This window comes from Patiria miniata, unplaced genomic scaffold, assembly GCF_015706575.1.
Source record: "Patiria miniata isolate m_02_andy unplaced genomic scaffold, ASM1570657v1 HiC_scaffold_9, whole genome shotgun sequence".
NCBI classification, from domain to species: domain Eukaryota; kingdom Metazoa; phylum Echinodermata; class Asteroidea; order Valvatida; family Asterinidae; genus Patiria; species Patiria miniata.
The window spans coordinates 19775649-19795812 of NW_024037076.1; the positions used below are offsets into that span (position 1 = coordinate 19775649).

The following is a 20164-nucleotide window of genomic DNA, read 5'->3' on the forward strand; positions in this document are numbered from 1 at the left end:
ATATTCAACATGGATCGAATGATATAAAATAGACTTAAAATGCGCGTCGTTTTCAAATTCTCATAGAAGTAACTTCTGGTCTGATGACGTCATGAATTTGAAACCTTGCCAAGTTATCTGTGGTTATTCAAAGAATATCAAGGGGCGATATGATAAAATTTGAACGGATGGTTTTCAAATTAAAGAAAGCAAACACTGTTTTATGTGTCGCTAGGGGGCACCCTTTCGAAAGATGACGTCATCACACTGCGTTTGAGTCTGGCATTCCTCACTAAACACTTTCATAATTTATATGAGTGAAGTAAAATGATTCCATTTTTGAGTTATATTCGGTTTTTATTGCACTTCCGGTGACACCGGAAGTGAAGGTCAAGCGGTTTTGTGTCCGGGAACAAGAAATGTTACTCACGGCATAATCTACAACCTCAAAAAAAAAAAAAAACGGACACGAAACTCTTTTGAGTTTAAAAGATATAGCGTAAACTATTTTGTCAAAATTTGCCCTTAAATCGCTTGTAATTTGATACCCGATGACGTCATGCTGACGTAACAAAATACATCTTCGTAATAACATGGTACAAGTTCACACAAAGTTTTGTGATTGTATCGTAAACCGTTCGGAAGAAATTTTGCTTTGTTTTTATTTCAAGCTAACGTCTTCATTTTGAATTCATCTAACTTTGACCTTCCAGTAGACCCGGAAGTAAAGGTCAAGCGAGTTCACGTACACGACAAAAAATGTTGAGCAATTAATGGTCAATAGCATAATATATCTCAATACAGAATACAAACATCATTGATTACTTAGTTCAAGAGTTATAAGTGAAAGTAATTGGTCACTTTTCCACCTAAAATCACTTGTAATTTGACACCTGATGACGTAATCATGACGTCAGAGTAACATGCACCACTTCGGATGAGGGTCGATATATATTGAAAGTTACAAGTTCATACCATATACCGATTAAGAGAAAACCCGCGGAGAAGTATTGTCCGGAAAAAAAAAGAAAGAAAGAAAGTAAGAAAGAAAGAAAGAAAGATTAATCGTAACAGATCCAAAGAGTGGTCAGGTTGTGCCCGACCACTCAAAATAGTATATACCGTTCGTGTTAGTGTTGCTTCCTATGTACATTTACAAAAGAAAATGTACATCTATCAAATTTCTATTCATCTGGCTCAACACAAATTAATAAAGAGACTGCCAATTGAAATGCCATAAATGGCAGAGTCTCCTCAGTTCAGGCCTCTTTCAAAAAAGGCCGACTAGGACATAGAGTGTAAAAAACCCTTGATCTCTCTTACTATTGAGATCTGCAATGTGAAGAAACAGCCTTGTAAAAGCTTAGCTGGGGTTGTTTTCTTGGGGGGGGGGAGCACTTTGCAGCAAAGGTCCAAAACACATGGGACAGCTTTAAATTTTCTTTCCAGATTTTATTTTCTGGGAGCTTTTTTTACAGAGAGTGTTTTGGTTGGGAAGGACAGGAGGGGAATGTCATCAGGTTTGTCCATTTTAGAGGTTATTTTAAGGGAAAATAGGCATGTTTGTGCGAGTTGTTTTCTTTTTCTTAAAGGCAGAGTGGACCATTTCCAGCTATCCAAAAAGTAACCAACCAAATTATTGCTGAAAAGCTTAAACTTGGTGTAGAGATATTAATGACACTAGAAACTCCTCGTGAAATTATTCCTTCTAACATGCTGTCATTTTGAAGAAAACAATAAAAGAAGGTCATTTCCAAAGATGTGTCAAGTGACACATTTTTGGAAACTTCCGTTAGTAGTTAGGCGAATCCGTGGATGGGGGCACGCAAGCATTGACACGATGAACAGGCATGCGCGGTCGCTATTATTTGATGGTTCAGTGTGTGACATCGAGTAGCTCCAATCGGCTGAATGAGAACGTATCCCGGATTTCAGGCGCCATTCAAAATATGACTCAGCGACTTTTGAAGTGAACTCGAGATCGTAGAATATGGTTTTCTCAGAATATACAGTATTCACAGAGCTAAAACTTCATCAGGTTAGTTGTTAAGCACCCGTCTTTAGATTTTGAGCACTTTTGCAGGTTTAAACCCAAAAAAAATGCACAAATTACAAATTGTCTACTCTACCTTTAAAGGCCTAAAGGATCGTTTGCATTCATTCAAAAAAGTAACCTACCAAATTATTATCAAAAAGCTTACTTGGATTAAAAGGTCATGCTGGTATAAAACGCCACGTGAAATTATTCCGTCTGGCTTGCTGTCATTTAGAAGAAATCAAGAAATGTAGGCGATTTTCGATGATCAGTCAATTGGAAATAAAGATATTATCAAAATATTTTTCACTGTTTTCTTGAAAAGTGTAATATCCACTGAGCTGAAACTTCAAGAGGTACATGAAGGTTAGGTTGTTTAACATGCTTCTTTGGATTTTTGAGTGGTGTTATTGTTGGAAACGAAAAAAAATTCATGAAAAGCAAATGATCCTCAGTGTTCCTACATGTACATATTTATGTCTTTAAAGGCACTTACATGTAGGAAAATTAGTAATTACATGAACCTGGAGAATTGAATGATTTAATGAGAAAAGATAGGGACGGTACCAATTACCTAACTGAAATGGTTTCAAAGGTGGTTTTTAAAAAGTGTGCCCATGGTCTACTTTTTTTTAATGCGTAAACAAAATAATCTAGATCTTACAAGATAAACAAATTATGCATAGATGTATGTTTTCTCTGTTTTCTGAAAATGTATAGTAGCAACCGAGTTAAACCTTCCACAAATCAGTTCTTATTCACCCTATTTAAGATTGTGCAACTTTTTGGACCTAATATCATTTAAGGCAATCCAACAAGTTCCTTTTTTTGTCTGCATATTTTGGAATATGACCTCAGTTTTTTCTGTTGGACTATAGCAGCACAATAATTAACTGCACCTTATCAGCTCGTATGAAATATGACCAGCAATTAACATGTATCAAGTCGATGAAATATGATAGCTAACATGTCAAGGGGGGCCAAGGATCAGTCCTGGTTTCCTTTTGGACTGGTTATGGAGCAATCACAGACAGCTGTTGTGGAGATAAACATTGAGTATTTATGCCTTTCAAATAAGGAATTATTTTGCACTTGTGGAACTTAACTTTATGTTTACGCCATTTCACAATGGTTGGAAATTATTACAAAGCCCTATAAACTGAGCTATTGTAAAGGCTCAACCCACTCATAAATTTAAATATGTAATTTACATGTCTACGGTATACATGTACATATCAATAACTTGATGCCAAACCAACAGAAGCTTATTTTGTTGGCCCTTTTTTGTAAAATACTCACTTAAAGGGAATATACAACATTTGCAAACATCAAAAAACAAAACTAACACATTTTTACGAAATACCTTACTAGGATGTTGATAAATGACAGTCAAAAGCATCCTTTAAAATTATGGTACCTGGTGTGAAGTCATTTTCAAGAAAAGTGGTATTTTGTATAAATTTCCTACGGTGGTCAGCCGACCACCGTTGGAAAAACCTAACTATTTTTCAAATACTGCTCCAAATTTACCAATTTTTTTCAGTCCAAATTTTGTTTGCTATTGGTTACATGTTCTTGAACGAGTGCAGGCCAGCTAGACTGGTTCCCTTACCTTACAATTTTCCGGCATCTATAAATTGATCCATTTCAACTTTAGTGGAGTCGGGGAACCAGACTACTTGAACATGTTCGTTTTTCTTGGTTTTCCCAGCATTTTTGAACACAAAACTGAAACATGTCAGTGTAACAATATTTGATCTATTGTACTAACCCCTCAAATAGTTCATTTCTGAAAATTACAGCAAAAGCCAATGATATTCATTCCCTTTAATTTAAGGGGATTTTCTGAAAAAAATCCACCCTGCATGCTGTGACTTTATAGAATGGCAGCACAGAATTGACGGAAGACCCTAAATGTTGCGCAAGTTGCTATGAAATTGCCCAAATGCAGATGATTAACTAACAGTTTGTCAGTTTTCATTTAGTTCATACAGCAGGGGAAAAAAAACACAAGTAACCAGATTGTAGGGGGGCGTAATGATAAATTTCAGTTTGTCCTGCCTCAATACGACACTGCTCAAATTCACCTCCCCTTAACATAAAGTTTGTCATCATCAACAGCCAAAACACCCCAAAAAATAGTTCAAAAAGGGTATCTGATCTTCTGAAAACTATTGCCTCGTGGGGTCAACAACAAAATCAAGTTTGATATTTGGAAAAGGAGTGTATACAAACATGGATACGCTCCTCGAGCCGATATGAAACTAGGCACATGACTGTGACAATCCTAAACAGGTCAGTTCAAGAGGTGCTTCAGAATCTGTACCAGCCCCTTATCAAAAGATACTGCCTCTTTAAAAATAAAATTGATAAAATGAAAACCACTCCTCGTTTAACAAACCTCTGGAAATAGATTTAAAGCCCAGTTTAGTGGTTGATAAACAAACTTTGGTCTTGCTACCAGAACAAGTTATCACGTTGTTTCGCATGTTCCATATGCATGGCCAGACTGTAATTTGTTAAACTTTTTTGGGGGGGGGGTACTAAAACTTTTTGGTTTCAAAATTTCGGATTGGCACAATACTCTCTACAGGGTGAGTAAATAAAAATGAAACCCAAATGGCAGGACCAATTTTTGAATGAAGTTTTTGCCTGTAGCACTTTCAAAATCTAGGATATGAAAGCCAGGCATTAAGCTTTCTTTTAATACAAGAATCATTCAAATCACTCATGTACTTTTTAAGTTACAGAATTTTGAAAACAAACACCGTTTTAAAGTTCTGTCCACGGATCACAAAACAAGTAAGTAATCTTTCAGCAAAACGAAAACAATTCTCAAAGGGATGCATGTGAATTGTTTTCGTTTTGCTGAAAGAACAGTGGTTGTGTTCAAACAAAAGAAAGTTCAATGGTTGGGCTTTCATATCCTAGATTTTGAAAGTGCTACAGGCAAAAAAACATTAAAAAATTTGTCCTGCCATTTGGGTTTTGTTTGTTTTTACTCAACCCTGAACTGTATGCTTGATAAATATGAGACAAAAATCATGTTTCTTTCATGAACCTGCGCATGCACAATGTCAACCCTTTAGTCCCTGATATAATGACCTTCGAGAAAGTCTTCAGACTCTGGTGGTCATTGTCAGATTCCTAAGCTTAATGTTTTTCATGATCAAGTTTTGTCCTAGTTACAATGTATCTGTTGACCTGAGTGACCAGCAAGATTTAAAAAAAAAAAATTGGGGAATTCAAAACGTCAGGGCAAACTGCATTGAGAAGCCAACTAAATGTACATACAGATACCGTACGCTACATGTATGTATCATGTGTACATGTACCTGTATGTTACAGATGGTTTTTAAATTTTGTGATCTCTCATTACAAACACAATCAGTATTATTATTTTTTCCAGTAACTAATCCTAAAAACTGTCTAAATAGTTTCTGGAATTAACAGTTTGAGATATTTCATATTTTCAAATATAAAAAATACTGAAACTAGTTCCATCAGATGAGCAGTGTGAAGACAGTTGTTCCATAAAAGTAAAGTAAATTTTATTTTTCTGGTTTTTTAGAATGAGAAAAGGTTTCTCAAAGTCACGTAGGAAAAAGAATATAGTTGCTCAAAGTAAAGATAGTACCAAATGCCATGTGAAATTATCCTGCCTTAAATGGTATCATTTTGAGATCATGGAAGGTGTTTAAGAAAATATGCCAATGGACACACTTTTTGGCGTGTGTCTGCAACATAATCCAGGTACGAGACCCCACAAATTGTGCATGCATACGTTTTTTGTTTTCTCAAAATGTATATAAGTTAGTTGTTATATGCACCCTTCTTAAGATTTTGAGTAATTTTGTTGTAACAAATGTACAATATGGCAAATGATCTTACTTTCAATGAAAGTAATGAATAACGTATTTCCATCACAAATCCTCTCGAAGATATATGCGCATGCAGGAAGCTGATATATGCAGAAAGACTTTATGACATGTGCACACACTTATTAAAACATACGGTTTGAAATTATTTAGGGGGTAGAAAAACCATCAATTCTGCACTGCCAATGACAGTAAGCATCAATATTGAACTCTTTACAACATCAGAAAATAAAATGCTGACTGAAGAGAATTACACATTGCAAACTTGTGAAACTCATCATGGTGAGTTTAGCAACAAATTACATTTGCAGATGTGAATGACTGCAACATTTGACTTTTACCCCATAAGTTTTTGTTAATTTGTACTTTGGTACACATTTATTTCTACATGTGCAAGAAAAAAAAATGACTGTTTAACCCGGACCTTCCCAAATCTCCAAAATCCTCTTTGCAAAATGGAGGATTTTGCAGGATTGAGGCTACATGGCAAAAATGTGTGGCTGATTTTGGAGGATGCACTGTGTCAATGTCTTAGGCTGGACCTTGCCTTGTTTATGCTCAGCCGTGCATAAATTTAGGCCTACATTATACATGTACTTAAAATCCTCCGCACTGCTCTAGGATGTCACTGGCTCTGCCCCAATATTGACAGTGATTGCTGGAGGATTTTGCAGGATTGAGGCAGTGGTCACCCCTCCAAGGACCACATTCAAGAAACATATAGGAGGATTTGCAGGATTGAGGTTGCATCCTAGCAAAAATGCCCAGAGAGTTAGGATTAATAACCAAATAACTGAATTCAATGCTTGTCTAGAAGTCAGATTATTCTTCAATGGTGGATACCTTGAAAATGCTTGATCTGATTCAATGATAAACTTAATAAAACTACAAACAAGAACAATAATTTTGTTTTCACCTGGGCCAATAAAACAACGCTAGCACAAAGTTGCAGGCAAAATGTAAAACAGTTCTATTTGGATGTTACAGCTGGCATAAATTGTGCAAATCCATTTTAAATATTAATATTCAATCAACAAAATACTGCAATATTCCTCCCACTTCTGAATAAACACAGACATCTGACAAAACAGCTGTCTGTAAAAAGTAAAAAAAAAATGTGGTGGCATTTAAAAATCTAAGAGAAAAATTCACATGTGGTTGACATTATGACTAACAACAAATATTACAGGCCAACGGTCTGTGCACAAACTGCAGAAGAAGGCTTGAATATTTTTATAGTCCCATTTGTTGCCGAGACATATCTTTAGGTACGGGATAGCAGTTCAACAAATCATCATGTCTCTCCGTTAGTTAGTTAGTAACGAATGTTGACATTGTCTATTGCTCCTACCTTTTGACCGATTTCAACCAAACTTTGTCAAAAATATCAGTAGCCCAGCCCATATTATAACATGGTTTATTTCGGGTGGATAGTGGATATTAGCTCCCCTCTGTACTGGAAGTTGACAAACTAGTTCGGGGGCAAATTTTGTCAACTTCAAATATCTCAGGGAGTTAATATACAAATTTACAACATGGTTTGTCGGGGAAAAGTGAAGAGTAATGACCCCGAGTTGTTGGATGATTGGGACTATCTCCCGAGGCGAAGGAGATAGTCCCAATCATCCAACACCGAGGGGTCATTTGTTTTCACTATTTCCCGACAAAAACATGTTGCATTTGTTTGACTATACCTCATAAATATTCATCAGGCAGCTGGGGTTTTTCCATTCCACCATGTTTTTGATTGTGCAGTGTTTTGATAAAGTGAAACATTATTTTAATTTAAGGAGACCGCAGACAGAATAGAAAGTTAATTTTGTGTCATTTAATAACTTAAACATTCACGCAAATCACTGCATTTATTTTCATTGTGTAAAATTTCACCCACTTCCTCCTCAGTTAAAATCGCAAAGCGAACACCACCACATTTTGATGTACGCCGTAATAGACTGGCACATGCAACTGTCCTCACTGGTGTTCTCCACGGTACCACGTAAAGCACATGCGTCGTTGATAAAGAGATAACACAGTACTGGAACAAATCTAACTGCTAGTGCTGCGACCCAGGTGTGTGATAGTACCTCCCGGGTTTTTGCGCGTCACGCGCGCGTACAAAGACGCGGGCTGATAGAAAAAAACTTTCACACGGTCGAGTTGCTGGAATGGACCAATGAAATGCCGCGGTTGCCTGATGAATATTTATGAGGTATAGTAATATCAACTATGCACCCTCAAACCATGTTATATTTGTATAATGTAATACATTGTATTACATTGTGTTTATTCACTGACGAATCCATAAAAACCACAGAGTTCTTGGGCGGTTTCGGGCGCTACGGGGGGTAACAGGCAGGATGGTCATGGGTAGTACAGGAACTAATGGGTTAATCAATCCTACACACAATGGACTCAACAAAACTGCCAAGAAACTTGTGTGCCATTTTGGATGATTCCTGGGTAAAAGGAGGGTAAAATTAGTTAAGTTGCTTTTAACAGAATTGACAAATTCCAGTTTGACCAAGTTACGGTACACTGCATTTTTGCTGTCTAAAATCCCATTTGTCTTAATATTTTTATGTTTTCTTGCTTTTGCTAGGGTACAATACACCTAACATTTTTCCATCTCTCTTAAACATTAACAGGGAAAATACAACATTTGCAAAGATCAAAAAAAAAACCACCAAGTTTCTACGAAATACCTTACTAGGATGTTGGTAAATGACAGTCTAAAGCATCCTGTAAAATTATAGCACCTGGTGTGAAGTCATTTTCAAGAGAATGGTATTTTTGTATACACTTCCAACGGTGGTCGGCCGACCACCGTTGGAAAAACCTAACTATTTTTCAACTGCTGCTCCAAATTTACCATTTTTTTTCAGTCCAAATTTTGTTTGCTATTGGTTACATGTTCATGAACGGGTGCAGGCCAGCTAGACTGGTTCCCATACCTTACAATATTCCGGCATCTATAAATTGATCCATTTCATCTTTAGTGGAGTCAGGGAACCAGACTTCTTGAACATTTTTGTTTTTCTTGGTTTTTCCAGCATTTTCTAACACAAAACTTCAAACATGTCAGTGTAACAATATTTGATCTATTGAACTAATCCCTCATATAGTTCATTTCTGAAAATTACAGCAAAAACCAATGATGTACATTCCCTTTAAAAACAACCTGTTTGATAAGCACAATAAACGGTCTACCGGTACTTAATCTAAGTGGTTTTCTGTTGGCACTCGGTAAATATCAGTTGGGAACCTAACCCTTAGACAACCCTAAATACATGTACAACCGCCTGGGTAAAAGGTGCCTATTTTCATTATGCGGACATTTTATGAACAATCTGAACAGCCATTTTCGAGATTTGAATTTTAGGGGCTGGGTTTCTTGAACAGGTACCCGTGGGTTGTTTTTTTTTGTCGGGTACCCGACTCCCGTACTACCCATAAATGCACACCCATAATTCCAACAATTCTCATGACGAACACACATAATGTGGACCGTCGCCCCCTCATCCCCAGAATGTAACATGGTGAACATTGTGCACCATATCTCAGGTCTATTTACAGAAACTAAAAACATTTCACTTTCAGCCAAGCCCACTATAAAAGTCTAAGGATGCAAAACTAGGGCGGATCCAGAGAGGTTAGTGCTGGGGGGGGGCCTGGCTGAGGCTGTGTCAGGGAGGGGGGGGGGGCAGAAGGGCTCTCTCAAATTTCAAATTTTCGAGGGTACTATCCAATTTATTGTTAATGAACCAAGGAGTTAATAATTGTATATTTTAGTTTATTTTGTTGAATTCTTTTACAAATAATAACTTGTACAAAATGTACAAGGCAATGTACATCTTACTATAATTCCAGGAATCTCTGTCTGTCTGTCCGTCGATTATCTCCAGAACCGGGCACCATATGAAGTTGAAAAACGGGGGGTGTATTGCTCGGGGCCACAGAATGTGCAGTGCCAAGTTTGAAGTGGTTTGGATGAGCGGTTCTCAAAAAAGCTGCAAAAAACAGTATTTTCGGAGGCAAACGTGGCAGCTTAGAACATAACACCACGCACTGCCGTTCTTTTCAATTGTTTACGTCGTGTTTAAGCTAAAGCGCGCGTGTTCAATATGACGCAAACAATGCAAAAAGGACGGGCACGCGCACGTGCATTGTAGGGCGATACATTGTCCAGTATGGGTGAATAGCACTGCATACCGGTACCATGTTTTCGTATGTACACGGGCACATTATTTTTGCAGTCGACTGAGCGACCATTGTAGGCAGTCGAACTTCAAACTTGGCCCAAACTTTGACATAAGTGTGCGTTCAACCTGTGAAAACAACACCATCAATTGAATCGCGTGCGTTGTTTGCACGAACAATTCTCAAACATCTGCAAGTATGCAACCTATACCAGCAGCAAAGCAATTTGCGCTTCCCGAACATGCACATTTTAAATTTAGACGGGCACTGCACTAGTATACAAAATTTCAAGGCATCCAGAACCTTTTTAGAATGTTTTTAAATGGCCAGACATCTCCAGTTTTGGTCCGTAATAAACCTAATAATGCTTAATAATCTTTATTTCAGAAAAGTTAAAATCAAAAGAATGAGCAAAGCAAGTGGCTGCGTTACATTACCTGCTGCCTGGCGGTTCAGCCGGGCTAGTCTCTCAATGCTGTATGGATCGCTGGCAAGCGTGTTGAACAAGGTGTCCAAGCCGGGCTGGCGCTGCTCCCCCATTGGCTGCTGGGAGGACGCCATGTTGTACCCATGGCCGGAGCCAACGTCCGGGTACAGCTGGGCCTGGTAGTCCATCGGCTCTTTCTGGAATGGCTGGAGGGAGGTGCGGTGGGGCGGAGCGTGGTAGGGCAGGCCCATGCTTAAGTTACCCTGGTAAAAAGGCGATAAAAACAACATAATAATCATCGCTGTTTTGACAAAGTGACTTCCTCCAAAACTGGTAGTTTGAGCAATTTTGGCTTTTTGGATAGTCTTACACTTCATGATGATCTTCTACATAATGTGCTACATTTCAAAATAAAAAAAAATAACACCATTTGTTAATTAAATTAATACGCTAATTGATCAAAGTGGCAATCTGCATCAACTCAGTTTTCTGTTTTGGAGAAGTGACGAATCGCGACCAACTTGATAGAGCTGTCCATTTTCGAATAATTTAGTATTCGATTACTCGGAAAGTTCTGCATTTCACCGAATATTCGATTCTTCAAAACTCTCTGATCAAGTTTTACACACGCCAGCTGCAACTGCGTGCCACGCCGGTCAAAATTTGCAAGTACGCCGGTTAAAATTTGTGTGCAGCGATAATATGGACGGTTGGAGTGTTTTACAGTAGGTATTTTATAAGTGCCAATATTCTTATAAAAGAACGAACCAAGGTCGACAATAAAAGTGGCATCTGACAATGAAAAGCCGCAACTTTACGATTAAAATAACATTCATCATGTGTGCACGTGCGTAGTTTGTCTGTTTTGGGATTTTGGGTGTGTTTTTTTTTTTTCGAATATACTCAAACCGGCAAAAAGCTATTCGAATATTCGGTTGATGATCGAATATTCGGTTGATGATCGAATATTCGGTTGATGATCGAATATTCGGTTGATGATCGAATATTCGGTTGATGATCGAATATTCGGTTGATGATCGAATATTCGGTTGATGATCGAATATTCGGTTGATGATCGAATATTCGGTTGATGATCGAATATTCGGTTGATGATCGAATATTCGGTTGATGATCGAATATTCGGTTGATGATCGAATATTCGGTTGATGATCGAATATTCGGTTGATGATTGAATATTCGGTTGATGATTGGATTATTCGAATATTCGAATACTCGATATATTCGGTATACTCGGGACAAGCCCTATGACTTGAAACACAGTTTTCTTAAAATTTGGTTTTGCTGCATGCTGTGTGGGCAGATCCGTCACTTCGTCAGTGACAATACAATACATTTAAAAATACCACTGCTCTCTTTTGACACCCAGGAATTAATACCTTCAAATATATATGACATTCCCATACGAACACAAATTAATTGCATGGGAGAAAATCCATGACTTGCTTGAGAAAGTTTTCAATCATTGATCAGAAAGGCTCTGCTCATATAAAATTAGTGAATCAACACAAATGAATTCTATAGGAGAAAAGAAAAACATACTTCGCTTGGGAAAGTCTTCAATTGTTAATGTGATACCATCTTCATACAGGCTCTGCTCGTTGTAGGAAATTACCACTATACTTGACACTATATCAATTTAGGAGAAAATCTTCTATTATTGATAAGAACAGATACATGCTTCGAATGAGATTTCCATTTTATAGGAAATCCACAGAAATATAATCCATGTTGTAAAAAGCTAGAAGGAACACTAGTTGTAACACTGTTCAAAACACTGTTTGTTTATTTCTAGCAAAAAATAATTTGTTTTCCTTGCAGATTATGTTCAGGCCCCGACAGTTTTCTGTATACACAGTGCATTGATTGGCTGCTGAATGATTAGCTGAATGCAGACTCAGAATATTTGTGCTTGCACATGGTCTGAGTTCAGTTTAAAACCAGAAATGAAGATTTATCTTATCTGAAAATCCACAGCGAGAAAAAATACCTCTTCACACATCTCCAATTCACTTCATGTTTGCATTCGCATAAAGTGTGATCTGGCCAAAAAAACTAAGCCAGTGACAGGAAGGGTAGAAGGAACGAAAGCCGAGCTCCTGAAAACGGCTGAATTCAACGAAGATTTACATTCTCTGCATGTCTGCTGCAAATGGGTCCCCAGGTTCGTTTTATTTTATGGGTGCATTTAAAATTTGGTGACAATTTAAAATTGATTGCCTATTACACATCTCCGAATACAATGATAAATCGTACCACAGGGCCATACGGTACAGTCCTGATTATAATACGAACAAAAGTATTACGTTTCGCATTCAGCGCACAGCAAATGACATATTTCGAGGGGTAAATTCTACAAAGATTATTTGCCAGGTAAAGGAATGATGTGTGTAGAATGTCAGACGTACTTGTATACCATGTAAGTGGATAGCACACTGGTGAATTGCGCTAAGCTCATATAGCGAACGTACAGTGTTACATTCCAATACATGTATCTTCATGTAGAGAATGTTTGTTATCGTTGCTGTGTCATTCAATACAAAAATAACTACATTAATTAAAATTAATGGCAATTTTTTTTTTTCCCAAGAACTAGTTTTGTGCTCGACATCTGCACATATATTTAATCTCATCTGTTTCAATTTTAATCACTCGCTGCTAAACTAAAAGTTGTTTCATGAAATATTTTCTTGTCTTACTCCCCACATGAATTTTCAAAGGAGTGAGACAAGCACAATTTTCTAGTAATAAGACTTTTTTTTTAAGAAAACCATTTTTAGCAGTGCTGGAAGAAGAAATGTTATCTCTTTGTTTAAATCAACTCATCTAGACATGTATACATTTGGGTAGATTTTTAAGGGAGTTTGGTTCAACTCAGTCAGAGAGGTATAAATGATAAAGACCATTTTAAACTTTGATGCTACACTGTAAAGGACTGCTTTTTGATCACCAAAGTTCAACTATAAATTTGGAGAGAATTTTACAAGACTTTTACTTTACATTAAGTGCAAAGGGTCATATTTGCTTTTAGACTGTGTACGGACAATTTTTATGGCAATATTATCCTGGACTAAACTATGAAATGTGCCATCCCAGCAGACTGTACATAGATATTCAGTTAGCAAACCTACAATGCATTTTGAATGTAAAAAAACCTAATTTTAAACCTAATTTTGTTATAATTTTGTTCAAATGCAAATTACCCAATATATTGGTTTAGGTTGATATTATTATTGGAATGATAAATGTCAGAGTAAAATGTTTAAAACTACGATACATAAATCTATATTGCATTGTACCGGCGGCAAAATATAAGCAATATTTAGATACATGTGCAAAATAATCAGCAGAGAGTGATGACCTATGCAATTTTCCGTACAAAAAAATGTTGCTTCAATTGAAAATTAATCAACTCTTTTCTTTAAAATTTAAAAACAAAGCAATCAGTAACTTGGCCACGTAACAAAATAAAACAATTTCTCGTCCCCGCCCACTTCCTTTTTCCCTTCTTTTCATATTTTTTGGCAATATATTTTGCACATATCTTCAATTGTCTTTCTATTTGTTATGTAGAAAGGGGCGGGCTCCTTTGGACAAAATTTTGTATTGATCAGCAAAATAGTGGAGAAAATGAAGAATCCACCCGCCATCTTAAAAAATCCACCATCTTGTGGGGGGAAAAAAGCGCCCGCCTCTTTTTTTTTTTAAAGGCCGGACGAGAAACTCCTTATTTTTTTTTTTACTCAACCTAACATAAACAAACAATTTATAATTTATCTTTAAAAAAATATTTTGTTTTTACTTCTCCTTAGTTAGACATGGCTTGATATTGTAGGACAAAAATATAGGTATTATTGGTTTGTTTCATTGAGCCAACTGAATATAATTGGAGTGCGTGGTGTGATCCACAGGGGTGCTCACAGTCTGTCTATCGCCGGTCGCGTCATGCATACTACGCTCATGTCCCCTCTAGAATGTGCCCAGGAGCACTAGGGTGTCCATATACATGGGCAGACGTCCCAAGTATGTTGTTAATGTGTCTGGGCTGGCCAAAAGGGCCGTGTTCTGATGCATTTGGCTGGATGACATTCAAAATATCTGATTTCTTTTCACTGTATTTTTTTTTATATCTGGCTACAGTATGTCATTCATCTGATTTACATTGCTCTAAATGGCATGAACGGATGGACACACAGTTTTTCCCCCCAGATATATAAACATATTTTTAAATGTTATACATGTAAAGCATTGCACAGATGACAATCAAAAATATGTTTGGTTTTTTTATCTCGCTAAAATAAATCTGATTTCATTTCCTACCGGGCAAGATACAGATTTTTTTCAGGTATATTTCAGATACAAAAGCGCCTATTTTTTAAATTGTGGGGTGTTTTTTTTTCTTTTATTCAATGACGTACATGCATGTCAAAGGTAATCCAATAATGTATAGTCTCACAAAATAAATGCTGAATGAAACAACTCTAGGGATATTGATTTCATGTGCCTAATTTCTTTTCCATCTGGGCAACCGGTTAAATAATCAACTGATGAAATGTTCAATTCTTTTGCCAGATACCGGTACTGGTAAAAAAAAAAAAGGGTGAAGTGTGGTCTATTTTTGAAACTGACTTCTCCTCCTGAATTCAATGGAGTTTTGCAACAGCTAGTCTGGTTAATAATTGAAACACAGCTTGAATATTGGCCGCTAATACATGTAAGTTTGTGGTTAGGCTTAGTTAATGTGCAAAGGGCATGCAGGGCCATGATTCATCAAACCGCAACACGTGTTGCTTTATCAGCAGAATAATGGCCGAAATTTTGATGAATATTTATGCCTCAATCTCTGGGCATCTGAAACAATGTACTTAACATTTTCCGCGTTTCACTTTCATGACATCGATTATTAAAATTAATAATAAACTGACAAAGACGAATTGAAATTAATTTCAATCATCCATTTTTATCTTGTACCGGCCGGAGAATTTTGATCGTCTGGAATTGCGAATTGCATATGGACAGGGGAAAAAAAAATTCACAGAGTTTTGATGATGTCGTGATTATAAAAACACATTTGAACAGCGTGTGCAAATCTTGTAGATGTATGCGGCTGCACATGTACATGAAGAGGGGATGGTGCAGGGGCCCAAGGGACAGCTAGCGATAGCCGTATGTAATCATTGCCACGAGTCCACAGATATGAGCAGCACACAACTAGCAATGTGCAACAATGTAGGTGAGCGTGCTGGATATGTTACAGATCAATTTCAGATTATCTAATATATATGGCTCCCAAAATTGGCTGGGAGGACAGTGAAGAACATACAGCATGCGCCAGACCGAGCGCACGTGACAGAATGTCAAGTTCTGAAATCGTTGCAAGTGATACGATCAGACCCATCGTATCTGCTAGTCTGCCATTTATCCGCGTATTAAAGGCTTCATCGATAGCACTTGAAGGGATGAAGGTTTACATACTTAAACATTTTTTCTTGATATGTACAGGAGGGGCACACTAAAGGAACGGGAGGTACCAATGCCCTTACATCAGACAAATGCAAAATTGTGAAGACGTGAAATACTCTCTACACTTTTTTGGGGGGGGGGGGGGAGGGGGGGAGGGGAGATGTTCATGTTTCATAAATTGTCCACAAGTCAATTGTTTCCTTCACAAAATTCCTCAAAACACTTTTATACAATTTCTCACCTTCACGACTTAAGCCAGTCTCACAGAGTTGTAACGATTCACTGAATTTCGAAACTTGAGTAGAGTCGAGTCATTTTAAGGAAGTGACTCAAGTCAAGTCGAGTCATCAGGTCAAGAAGGTCGAGTCGAGTTGAGTCACAGTGTGTGGTCGAGTCGAGTCGAGTTGAGTTGAGTCAAATCTTTGCTCGAGTCAATTCGTGCGAAATACGCGAACATAACTTTGTACCGTAAGTCACCGCAACTATTATATTTCACACAGTTTTGGGACTCAAGTGTAATTATTAGCCTTCGAGTGGAGTCGAGTTGTGACGAGTCTTCTGATGAGGAACTTGAGTCGAGTCATTGACTCAAGTCAATGCCATCGCAATGACTCAAGTGGAGTCAAGTCAGTTACCCGTTTGGACCCGAGTCAAGTCGCCAAAAATTGTGACTCGAGGCCGACTCGAGTCGAGTCATTGACTCAAGTCATTACAACTCTGTAGATTCAGGCAGTAGACCATGAAGGGGGGGGGGGGAGGTGGCAGCTAAAATAAACTTTTCTGAATTTCAAGTGTTGAGGCCTTCATTTTGGATTCAGCTCTTTTATAAATGGAACTACGTACTTGAGAAAATATGAACAACAACAAACTTGTCTTCAAACGGGCATTAGGAAGTTCCAGAGCCTGAACCCCGTCTAAACTTTTTTTGCCAATTTGGGATTATTTTTCTCCTTCAGAGAGGGGGATCTGCATTTTTCATTTAAGCGAGTTTTGAAAGTGACTTCTGTACATGGCCCTTGAACCGTGACTGGGGTGTGTCCATATGCATTTCATAAGCACATGGATCATAAGCGGTAGGACTTTTCACCCTTCATAGCGCCTTCACGCAAGCGTCAGGCATTATCAGCAATCGTACGAATGTCTCTCCCAGTGGTCTCCCCCAACTCTCCCTTCCTTATCGGTGCACAGAGCCCATAGTGATAACTTGGAGGTACTGAATCTAATTGTCCTTACCATCATTTCTGAGAGCCCTTCTGCCAGGGGCTCTCCTGAGCTTGCCGAGGCGGAACTGATCCCGCTGGTATCCGAGTCTGTCGGGCTGGAGCTACGGGTGTCCCGAGCCCCCGGCCGCTCGATGGGGGAGAACACGTGCTCCCAGATGCTGGAGGAGTCCGAAGACCCAGGACTGCTGATGCTCCCGCCGAAGTTACGATGCTGACCGACGCGGTTGAACTCGGGGGAGACGTAGCTTGTGATGGGACTCATGGACAGGTTCTGCTGCTGCTGCTGCTGCTGCTGTTGCATTTGCTGCTGCATCTGCTGCTGGTACAGGGCGCCGCTCAGGTACTTATCAATGTTGGACAGGGTGAGTGCATCCTTTGGATTGCTGCAGAGCGTGTAGCCACTCCAGGTGGGTGACGACAAAGGCGACTTGACAGGGTTGCCGAGGAAGGGGGGCGCGAACCCGCCGCCGGGGGACATGGGAGGCAAGTTGGCCGGGGGCATCTGGGCCATCGGGCTGAAAGCTTGGGAGGTCATGTCGTTGTGCAATCCCGACAGGGACTTGGTGGGCGTCTGAGGGAGCAGAAAGTTTAGCACATTGCCTGTCGAGTGAAAGACAAAGCAAAGAAACAAGAGACGTTATCTTTTAGACTTCCTCAAGCCTTTTCCTTTCTATCCCTCTGGCATATTTCACTGTTCACTGTTAACTTCACAAACCCACCAACAAACCAAGCTTTCCTATTCCAGGTTAAAATCCCACCAGGCCAACAGGTGGATAGTCCGTGGGTTTTTCCCTGGAATGTATATCTTGGGGTTTTCCTTAAACCTTTTCAAAAACTGTACAGTTCTTCACTGTCTTCTCTGTAAAGATTCCTTTAGGTTTGCTAGCTATTATGCTATTTTGATGAATCCTTGGTTTCATTTCCATATCAATAAATAAATTTATAAGTACATAATGAAAACATTTTTAAATATATTTTCATGAAGAATCAGTTGCCTAAAAGGGATATGCCAATCACTTCAATGATGTTTAATTTTTTTATTTTTTTTTATTTCCAAGCTCACAAGGCTTGTTCACATACGTGTTTTTAAATTTTACTACTAAGAAACACTCTGCAACTGCACACACATACTTCTGACTGTTTCTGGAGGTGTGCCAACCCAGTGTAAAAGACTGTCACTTTAGGGGTACTGTACCCATCCTGACGGATTTTTAAAAAACATGCCGTTGTGGTTTGATGCGAGGGTTAAGGCAAAAAGTTTTCATTTATGTTGTTGGTTGAAGGAGGGAACCAAACTTGACAAATGGCATAATTCTTGCAGAAAGTGTAAATTTTGCTTTTGTTTTAACCAACTCGAGTAACTAGCTAAAGCCTCTCTAGTAGTAAATAAACAGATCAAACCGGACTTGACATATAGTCCTCAAGATAAAGGTTATTACAGAAAGGTTGAAAACTGATGCTAAATTTTCTGGCATTTCAAGCCAGAACATCCAAACAGTACAGGTTTTCTTGTAAAATAATATCAGTATTTTATTTCAGAAAAATAATTCAAACTCAACCATAAAATCTACTCAAGAAAATCTGCCTTCCTCTTCATAAAGTATCATGTAGTGTACAGACACTTTAAAGGACTGTATAAAGTTTGTCAAAAACAATTTTAGCACAAATCAAAACTTCCAAATTCCATTTTTTTCCAAAGGTGAATTCGGGAAATCCGTTCCTTTTTCCGGTCAGAAATGGAAAATCAGTGACCCTTCAATAGGCACTGGGAACATTGGTAATAACCCGGAAATGAACCTAACGATTTAATGAGAAAAAGCTTGCTCAAACTGAAGATAAGACTGGTATGAAATAACCTGAAAAATTATTTCACCTGAAATAGTAGGGTTTGGAAGAAAGCCACTAATTTTTTTTTTTAAATGACAATATTCATTAAGTACTTCGAAGATCACCTATCCACTGGGACTTTGACATTACGTTCACTAACCGGCCGAATGAGAATCATGTCCCGACTGCGGATTGTACACAAGAGGGTGCAACTGAAAATATGAAATGGCAACTTTTGAATCGGATCGAAAGTGCTAGCAACGGAACCCCCTCGAGACCAAAAACAATGTGCACACGTAGGTTTCTTCTGTTTTCTTAAAATGTATGGTATCCACTGAGCTTAATCTTTAATGGGTTAGTTGTTGTGCTCAATTCTTGTGATTTTGAGCAATTTTGCTGCTTAAAATGAAAAAAAAAACACCATTCCTGTCGCTGACAAAAATTACCATTAACAGGGAGTCAGGTTGGCGTAGCGGTACTTTCCTCGCCTTCAACCGCTGTGACCCGGGTTCGAATCCCGCCTGGGCCAATACTTGGATTGGGTTTTCAGTCCCTGCCTGATTCCATGGGTTTCCCTAGAATATCTTGCTGGGGCTTTCCTCCCACAACTAAAAATGTAAGTTTCTTCTAAATCCTGAACTGGAAGTAAGTTGAAAAACTTTTGTGGGCTATCCTGGGTTTGTTTGTATAATAACAAACAAACATACAAGTCACACATCTACAACTGGTTGTTCCATTACATTCCTTCCCCATTATTGCTAGAAGCTCAATCCATTTCTTGCATTGGGAATCTGCAGGACATTCCCTGAAAAACTACAAGCAAAATTGCTTTTTTGACAATTGCATCCCTTCAGGGGCAATATACAAGGGAAAAAAAATCACGTAATATATTACATGTGAGGTTTATAATACAGTGTATAGAATGGGGAAAATAGTTAATAAAAATTCAAGTAATTCAAGTCATTTTCCTCAAGCCCTTAAACATCAATACAGATCAATTGCAGATCTATACGCGATGTTATGCACTGAACCGATGCAAAACAGCAACTACGCACATGCATCGTGTCAACGCTTGTGCGCACCCATTCACGGATTCGCCAACTACAAACGGAAATCT

The 20164-nt window shown here is 38.3% G+C and overlaps 1 protein-coding gene across 1 annotated transcript in view; it reads right to left on the reverse strand.

Moving 5' to 3' along the window:
- LOC119719990 overlaps positions 1–20164 on the reverse strand; it is a 51821-nt gene that overhangs the window by 27464 nt on the left and 4193 nt on the right. Inside the window, exons 3-4 of the mRNA XM_038189480.1 lie at positions 17231–17820; positions 10527–10779 (exon numbers count right to left, since the gene is read on the reverse strand). Coding sequence (XP_038045408.1) covers positions 10527–10779; positions 17231–17820 — 843 coding nt within the window. The remainder of the gene's footprint in view (positions 1–10526; positions 10780–17230; positions 17821–20164) is intronic.